Raw genomic sequence first — 8942 nt, forward strand, 5'->3', positions numbered from 1 at the left:
TTTTTTTTTACAATGAAATAAAACAAGTCATTCAATTATTGTTGCTTAGATAAATTTTTTTAATGAAAGTTATTTATTTTACTATAATTTCTCAAGTTTTAATTTATTAACACATAAACGTCACTACATAAGTCAAAACTAAATTTATGATGCTATATTAATCTTAATTTTCATAATAATCAGTAAATAATTAACTCAATAAATATTATCCTTGTATTCTCTTTAACTGTAAATGTGTTTATTAATTAGAGTTAAAAAATCCGGTTAATACTGCATAAATCTTTATTTATTTATTTACATAAACGGTTTAATTCTCTCAAAACAATAATTACAATATTTTACAACATAAATTAGTTAATCTCATTTGTTAGACTATTGTTGGGTGACATCAACGATAGTTGCTCCTTCTTCCAAGGGAATTGCAACATTTTGAGGGTTAACAATTAATTCTTGAACTGGAACCGGTATAATAATAGTCCCTGTAGTTTCTACTGTCGCTTCAGTGGTGATGGGTAACCCTTCAGTGCTTGGGTTGTTTGCGTCAAGAGCAGCCTCCGTTGTGCTTACCAAAGCAATTGTGGTACTGTTTGGTGTTACTTCTGTCGACGGTGCATTTGTGTCAGCATTCACAGCTTCACTTGGAGCACTTGTTGACACAACTTCGACCACATTAGCTTCGGTAGGGAGTTCATTAACAACTATAACAGAGCTTGAGACATCAGATAATACTGTAGTGCTATCCACAGCTTCCGTTGTTAACCCTGAAGCATCAGCAACAGTAGTTGGAGCATCCTCTACAACATTAGCTTCGGTAGTCGTAGGAAGTTCATTGACTACTATAACGGAACTTGATACATCAGACACTACGGTAGTGCTGTCGACAGATTCGGTAGTCAAACCTGAGGCGTCAACAACAGTCACAGCTGGTTCAGTTGGTGCATTAGTTGATTCGGAATTTGTTGTAGCTACATCAACAACGGAGGCGGGAGCGTCAGCATTGGGAACAGAAGTGTCAGCTGCAGAGCTGGAGTCAGCGGCGGTTGTTGTAGATTCAGAAGTTACGGAGTTTGATGAATCGGTGCTGGGCTCCGTTGCATCAGAAGCTGCGCTGGGTGTAGATGCATCAATGGCACCGGAGGTTGAACCGTCAGCAATGGGTGTAGGTCCATCAGTGGCAGAGCTAGCGGCATCAGTACTAGCTGATGATCCATCACCAGTGACAGAGTTTGTGGTATCAGCACTGGGAGAAGTACCTTCATTGGTTACAGAGCTTGAAGAATCAGCACTAGGTGTGGTTGCATCGCTGCTAGCAGAGCTTGAAGCGTCAGCACTGGCTTGTGAGCCATCATTACTAACAGAACTTGAGGCGTCAGCACTGGGAGAAGATCCATCATTAGTAACAGAGCTTGATGCATCAGCACTGGGAGAAGATCCATCATTGGTGGCAGTGCTTGCAGCATCTGCGCTTGAGGCAGAGCCATCATTGGTTGCAGAGCTTGAGGCGTCAGCACTGGGCGCTGATCCATCATTGGTTGCAGAGCTTGAGGCGTCAGCACTAGGCGCTGATCCATCATTGGTTGCAGAGCTTGAGGCGTCAGCACTGGGCGCTGATCCATCATTGGTTGCAGAGCTTGAGGCGTCAGCACTGGGCGCTGATCCATCATTGGTTGCAGAGCTTGAGGCGTCAGCACTGGGCGCTGATCCATCATTGGTTGCAGAGCTGGAGGCGTCAGCACTGGGCGCTGATCCATCATTGGTTGCAGAGCTTGAGGCGTCAGCAGTGGGCGCTGATCCATCATTGGTTGCAGAGCTTGAGGCGTCAGCAGTGGGCGCTGATCCATCATTGGTTGCAGAGCTTGAGGCGTCAGCACTGGGCGCTGATCCATCATTGGTTGCAGAGCTTGAGGCGTCAGCACTGGGCGCTGATCCATCATTGGTTGCAGAGCTTGAGGCGTCAGCACTGGGCGCTGATCCATCATTGGTTGCAGAGCTTGAGGCGTCAGCACTGGGCGCTGATCCATCATTGGTTGCAGAGCTTGAGGCGTCAGCACTGGGCGTTGATCCATCATTGGTTGCAGAGCTTGAGGCGTCAGCACTGGGCGCTGATCCATCATTGGTTGCAGAGCTTGAGGCGTCAGCACTGGGCGCTGATCCATCATTGGTTGCAGAGCTTGAGGCGTCAGCACTGGGCGCTGATCCATCATTGGTTGCAGAGCTTGAGGCGTCAGCACTGGGCGCTGATCCATCATTGGTTGCAGAGCTTGAGGCGTCAGCACTGGGCGCTGATCCATCATTGGTTGCAGAGCTTGAGGCGTCAGCACTGGGCGCTGATCCATCATTGGTTGCAGAGCTTGAGGCGTCAGCACTGGGCGCTGATCCATCATTGGTTACAGAGCTTGAGGCGTCAGCACTGGGTGACGATCCATCATTGGTTGCAGAGCTGGAGGCGTCAGCACTAGGCGCTGATCCATCATTGGTTGCAGTGCTTGAGGCGTCAGCACTGGGCGCTGATCCATCATTGGTTGCAGAGCTTGAGGCGTCAGCACTGGGCGCTGATCCATCATTGGTTGCAGCGCTTGAGGCGTCAGCACTGGGTGCAGATCCATCATTGGTTGCAGAGCTGGAGGCGTCAGCACTGGGCGCTGATCCATCATTGGTTGCAGTGCTTGAGGCGTCAGCACTGGGCGCGGATCCATCATTGGTTGCAGAGCTTGAGGCGTCAGCACTGGGCGCTGATCCATCATTGGTGACAGAGCTGGAAGCGTCAGCACTAGATTCAGATCCGTCATTGGTTACAGAGCTTGAGGCATCAGCAGTGGTTGCAGATCCATCATTGGTGACAGAGCTTGAGGCATCAGCAGTGGTTGCAGATCCATCATTGGTGACAGAGCTTGAGGCATCAGCAGTGGTTGCAGATCCATCATTGGTGACAGAGCTGGAGGCATCAGCAGTGGTTGCAGATCCATCATTAGTGACAGAGCTGGAAGCGTCAGCACTGGGCGCAGATCCGTCGGTTGTTGCAGAACTGGTAGTGGCATCGGGTGCTGAAGAAGATGTTGAATCAGCGTTCACTCCTGATGAGCTAGTAGTGCCAGAAACTGGAGAAGAAGTAGTACCAGAATTTCCTGCCGATGTAACACTTGAACCATCACTAACAGATGAAGATTCAGTTGCTGAAGATGATGTTGAATCAGAACTTACTGCAGATCCGGTGTCGTTGGAAGCCGCGTTGGGAGCAGAGCCATTGTTAGCAGAATTTCCAGTTACCCAATTTGGTAAAAGGTTGGCCAAAAACGTTGATACAGTTTGGAGCAGTGTCTTTTTCTCCTCGATGTTTTGCTGAGCAGCGGCTACCCATGGCAAGTTTACGTTAGTCAACAATTGCGACTCATTATTCAAACTCTTGATTTCTTCGTCAAGTTGAACTTGCAATAATTGGATACCTGCTGCGTTGACATGACTTGCTAAGTAAACCTTCAGAGCGCTTGGAGACTGAGCTGTTTGCTGTAGTTCTGTTTGCAGCAGTTTGATTACAGCTTGTCTTCTTTCACTCTTGGTACTGTTTAATGTAAGACCGAGTTCCTCGTATAAGTACCTGTTCACCGCTATCTTTTTCTCGAGCTTGGAGCTGGTGTTAGATAGTCCGTATTTTTCATAGACGTATTGCTTCCAGACGTCTTCAACATCTACAGAGTCTTCGTCTTCGGAAGATTCATCCTCATCAGATTTATTTACTGCTTGTTGTTCTTGTTTTTTCTTCTCTTCCTCTTCCCGTTTTCGGTTCTCCTTTTCTATATTTTCGCGAATCTTACGCTCTTCTTCTTCTCTCTTTTGTTGAAGTTTTCTTTGTTGTTCTTGAATCTTTCGTTCTTGCTCAATTGCCTTCTGCTGCAGTTCTCTTAGATTTTTCTGTAATTTATTCTGTAGTTTTCTCTTCTCTTCTTCTAATTTTCTTTGTTCCTTTCGTTGCTTCTCTTGATACTTCCTTTCGAGTTCTTGAAGTTTCCTTTCCAGTTTTCTTATATCTTTCTGTCTGTCGTGTTCAGATGACTCACTGTTGTCAAAATCAGATTCCAATTCTCTTATATCTTTAAGAATTTCTTGTTTCTCATGTTCCAACTTAATTCTGAGTTTATCTTGATTTTCTTCATACTTTCTTACTACTTCCCTTATCTTGATTTCATATTTTTGTATTTCCTCGTGCTTAGATTCTTCAAATGACTTTTCGCTGGACTCATCAGATGCACTTCCATCGGGACGCCATAACTCTCTTTGATTATTTGAGTTGTTTGGCAAATATTTCGCACTTGCAATGCCGAAGCATACCTGAAATAAGAAAAATGATACAATATTAAATCGAATCTTTTACTACTAATTTTTGATTTAACTGGTGATTTAAACAAACATCAGCAGCGAAATATTAATTTTAAAATATACATGTTAATATTGAAATCCGCCAAGAAATAAAAAAGAAAGTATTATGTGCTTACATGTGACTGAACTTATAAACCTAATTTTTTTCTCATGTTGTCTCACGAGTAGGTCAAATGCATTTTATTTTTAAAGTTTTCACGATATCAACACATATAACTCTTACACGGGCACAAGTTAATTTTAATTCCAATTACTTGATAAAAATAATCAATGTCACTTTTGAAAAAGACATGGCCGAATAAATAGTACACAATACGCTTCTACAAAAGTAACAATACCCTTCAAAGTAGTGAATCAAAAACTAACAAGAAAAATTGCTAGTCAACTACTAGTTAGCACAACAAGTCACAAAAGAAAAAAACTACAACCTTACAAGTCCAAAACAGTACTTACAATTAGTAGACAATATAACACTTTCATTGTCACTGATTTTTAAATCATTGATAGCGAAATTCGTTCGTTAAACACTTCTTAAGACCAAGTGTCTCATACGAGCTCGTTCGATACATATAGTTCCAAATCTTCTAACACCCTTTTATATTTTGAGCTCATTATTTGCCTATACGTGTATCTAGCTCACAAATTACCTAAGATAAGGCAAGATAATGCCTGCTGCCGAGATAACTAATGAGTTAAGTCTTCTCCAAACATAATGTTTTCGCGAACTGACTCAATACAAACAGTAATAAGATATAATTGCTCGTATGCAGCAATATTATGGAAATCGGTGTACAAATAAACAACGGGCGGATATTTACATCCGGCGTTAAAATATCAAATCGGAAATCCCAATTGTCAAGTTGCTTGTAAATGACTGACGATACGCACCGCTGTTGTCATTAGAGATGTTTGGAGTGCGCATGATTAGGTTTCACAACAAAAAGTTGAAACTCTAACAAAACAAGCATTTCAAAGGAAGTCTATCTCAAACAAGAAGGAGACAATATTACAAATACCAATCTTTTGGTAATAGTTATAGGTTTAAATAAATTAAACTGATTTGGATAATCCATTAGGCTAATGTCGATTATAGTTACAATACCGATTCATATATGCAGACACGTTCATAGGATCATTTTCTTTAAACCCTTTTGACATTGCAAAGATAGCTTCTTGAGAGGAGCTCATAGTACCGTCACTAGTCCAAAAGGGGTACGTGTACGTCTGGTTTTTTCGCCAAAAGACACTACAATATGAAGTTCGTGGATTTTTTCGTGGATTATAAACAGAAGATCTCAAAATAGCAAGAATTGAGGTTATGTAATTAATCTTTTTGTCACTTCTTGCGAGTCTGTCAATAAAAACGAGAGCTAGTGGTGATATTCTCAATTGCCAAGAACCTATATAAATGGAATGGTTGCTAGTAAGATTTGAAGACATTTAATTATTCCAGTATTTTCTAAACTATTTGCTATATCTTCCCCGTAAGGGATAAAGACGTTATAATAATAAGTATGTTTTTAGTAAAAAATATTAAACATTCGGTTCTGTGTGGTTTACGGCACTAATAAAAAAAGAATAGGACTACTCCATCTCGTGCCTATGGATGTCGTAAAAGGCGACTAAGAGATAGGCTTGTATGACATTGTTCTTTTAGGCAATGGGCTAGCAACCTGTCACTATTTGAATCTCAATTCTGTCTTAAAGCCCAACAGCTGAACGTGGCCTATCAATCTTTTAAACACTGTTGGCTTTGTCTACCCCGCAAGGGATATAGACGTGATTATATGTATGTATTTAAGGAAGCTTGTATGCGAAAAACACCTTTTGTAATTACGCAATAAGTCACATGCAATATACGTTATCTCGTAGATTATATTGTGTTGTGTGCGTTCATTAGTAGTGAGAATAACATCGTCATCATAGAAGTATAATATAGCTAAACTAGCAAAAATATCGCAACAGTTCAGAAATATGTGTTTTATCTTAATCGGTAAACTCGTTTAGGGTTTTTAAAGTGGAATGAAAACAATTTCGGAATCATACCTGCATATTTAGATATGTATAACCACTTTGCTCGGATATTTTTCTCCTGTAGTAGTAGTTAGTATTCCAACTAATGTACATAACTTCGGAAAAAGTCATTGGTCCATGGCCGAGGTGGGATTCGAACCTGTGCATTTCCGCGTATCATGCATTTAACCGGGCACCTTGCCGATTCGACCACTGACTCTATCACCTTTATTATTTATAAATAATTAAGATCTTGCATTAAAATTCATCATGATCAAAATATATATGTGCAGATTTAAACTGTTTTACTTATTTATTTAAACTTTATTTCACAAAATACGAATATATAGCACAATTCGCGGACTTAATGCTAGAAGCATTATCTACCAGTCAACCATTGGGACAGAGAGAACAGTTATGTGGGGTCAAACTAAATATATTTTATACTAATACTAATAATAATTATAATATACATAGTTATCTAAAACTACAATAAATAAACAATATACATAAATAAATAGATGCAGCGATTACCGAAATGAGTGAAAAGGCTTATAGCTGTTTTCATTCAAGCAAGTAGATTCTCGGGAAAATACATGTAAACAGACAAACAGAAATATGAATCTGTTAAATAAAAAATGTAAACATAGGCATGTAGGTTGGTTGCTGTGTGTTTTATTAAGAGTTTTGTCAATATTAGCTATGGTGGAAAAATTTTACCACGCGTTTCCTACCTACATGCATTTTACGCTTCGGTTGAAAAAAAAAAAATATGTTTAGATATATAATTAAATATTTTTTGAGGTACAATTTTCGCTTAGTTCAGACGCCAGTCTCTCTTAATCTTACTGTCTTTAATTTATTACTTGTAGTTTTGCTCATTTACATATATATTTTAAGAAGATATAAGATAAGAGAAGAAGAGAGTTTATTTCTCTCTACAATTTTTTTTTTTCAAATAAACTAAGTTTATAGTTTTAATTTAGTAATTCAAACTTTAGTGTACCAACAACTATGTTAATACAATATGACTCCGTATTTTTATCATTGATGTCTAAAAGGCGACTAAGGAATAAGATTAAAAACTTAGGATTCCTCTTGTAGGCGATATGCTCGCAACCTGTTACGATTTGAATCTCAATTCTATCATAATGCCATATTACAGCTGACCTTGGACTTTCATTCTTTTCAAGTCTGTTTGCTCGGTATACCCCGCAAGGGATATAGACGTGACTATATGTATGTTTATTCCAACGTAAAAGTTAAACATTGAAGACGAACAATCCATCTTTCGAACGTCACTGTTCGTTGTTAAAATTCAGACTAACACTACATCGATGAATTTAATGGTAGGTACCCTGAAAAATCTAAGCTGCATTCTAGCTCAAACTTTATAGCAAGCAGACGTGTTTCACATGCGAAATTTATTTAGTTGAACGGTGACGGCTCTAGCGTTATTGGTTCCTGGGTGTTACGAGAAACTTGCGCCCATTGGTAAGGCTGTTGTTAAATAGTAATATAAGTATTAATCTATTTTTCTATTGGTGACGGCAACAACACGGCACAAAAAGTAGGTATAAGACTAAGGATAGGTTTATAAACTTGGGATTCTTACATTATCTCTTTCTTTGCGTATTTCCGGATGCGACCTCCATTTCAGCGCTTCAGGACACGGGGAAACTTCAAAAACTTACTTTCTAATCTACTTACTTTAACTACGCCAGACAGACACGGGCTATATTATAAAACATGAATGTGTCTTAAATTGCGTCCGGCGCCCTCTAATACCTTTGCCCTGTGTGACGAATATTATTTCACGGGTAAGTCCGTCTCTGTGGTTGAGTGTACCACGTGGATAAAGCATTAGTGTGATATACGCTCTAGAAATTCTAATGTTTGAATACTCGAGAATGTGTTTACAAGTATTCGTTAAAACGTAAACTTTTTTATTGTTATATATCTCAATATAAAAAATGAAATACTCGGAATGGTGTGTTAATTTATAATTTTTCACAAGGTGGGTCATTCATACATATAATCACGTCTATATCCTTTGCGGGGTAGACAGAGCCGACAGGCTTGAAAGGACCGATAGGCCACATTCAGCTGCCTGGCTCAATGACAGAATTGAGATTCAAACAGTGACAGGTTCCTAGCCCATCGCCTAAAAGAAGAATCCCGAGTTTATAAGCCTATCCCTTAGTCGCCTTTAACGACATCCATGGGAACGAGATGGAGTGGTCCTATTCTTTTTTTTATTGGTGCCCAGAACCACACAATAATATCTAGTGATAAAGAAGATTTGAAGAAGTAAGAAATACAAAGGGGTATCAAGACCTTAAGGAATTAATCTTAAACCATGAACTATGTGCCGTGTGGTTCCCGACATTTTAGAATAGAACTACGTTACATCTCACTCTTGGATGTCGAAAAAGACGACTATGGGAAAGGTTTATAAAATTGAGATTTGCTTCTAGGCGATCGGCTAGCAACCTGTCACTATTTGAATCTCAACAGCTGCACGTGGACTTTCAGTCTTCTCAAGACTATTGGCT

General features: G+C 39.8%; 1 protein-coding gene across 1 annotated transcript; it reads right to left on the reverse strand.

Moving 5' to 3' along the window:
* Positions 1 to 264: 264 nt before the first annotated feature.
* On the reverse strand, positions 265 to 4985 carry LOC106136827 (pneumococcal serine-rich repeat protein). Its single transcript, XM_013337485.2, has 2 exons — positions 4828 to 4985; positions 265 to 4326 (listed from the first exon to the last, which is right to left on the reverse strand). Exons 1-2 carry the CDS (start codon positions 4852 to 4854, stop codon positions 373 to 375), a joined length of 3981 nt encoding a protein of 1326 aa, XP_013192939.2. The 5' UTR covers positions 4855 to 4985; the 3' UTR covers positions 265 to 372.
* Between the last annotated feature and the right edge of the window lie 3957 nt (positions 4986 to 8942).

The sequence above is a fragment of the Amyelois transitella genome, chromosome 4 (assembly GCF_032362555.1).
Source record: "Amyelois transitella isolate CPQ chromosome 4, ilAmyTran1.1, whole genome shotgun sequence".
In the NCBI taxonomy this organism is placed as follows: domain Eukaryota; kingdom Metazoa; phylum Arthropoda; class Insecta; order Lepidoptera; family Pyralidae; genus Amyelois; species Amyelois transitella.

Bases quoted from the DNA above. Each gene is read 5' to 3' on its own strand.
- LOC106136827 (XM_013337485.2), bottom strand. From the start codon at position 4,854: ATGAAAGTGTTATATTGTCTACTAATT. The intron at 4,327-4,827 runs GTAAGTACTGTT...TTCTTATTTCAG, and splicing joins TGTTATATTGTCTACTAATT to GTATGCTTCGGCATTGCAAG.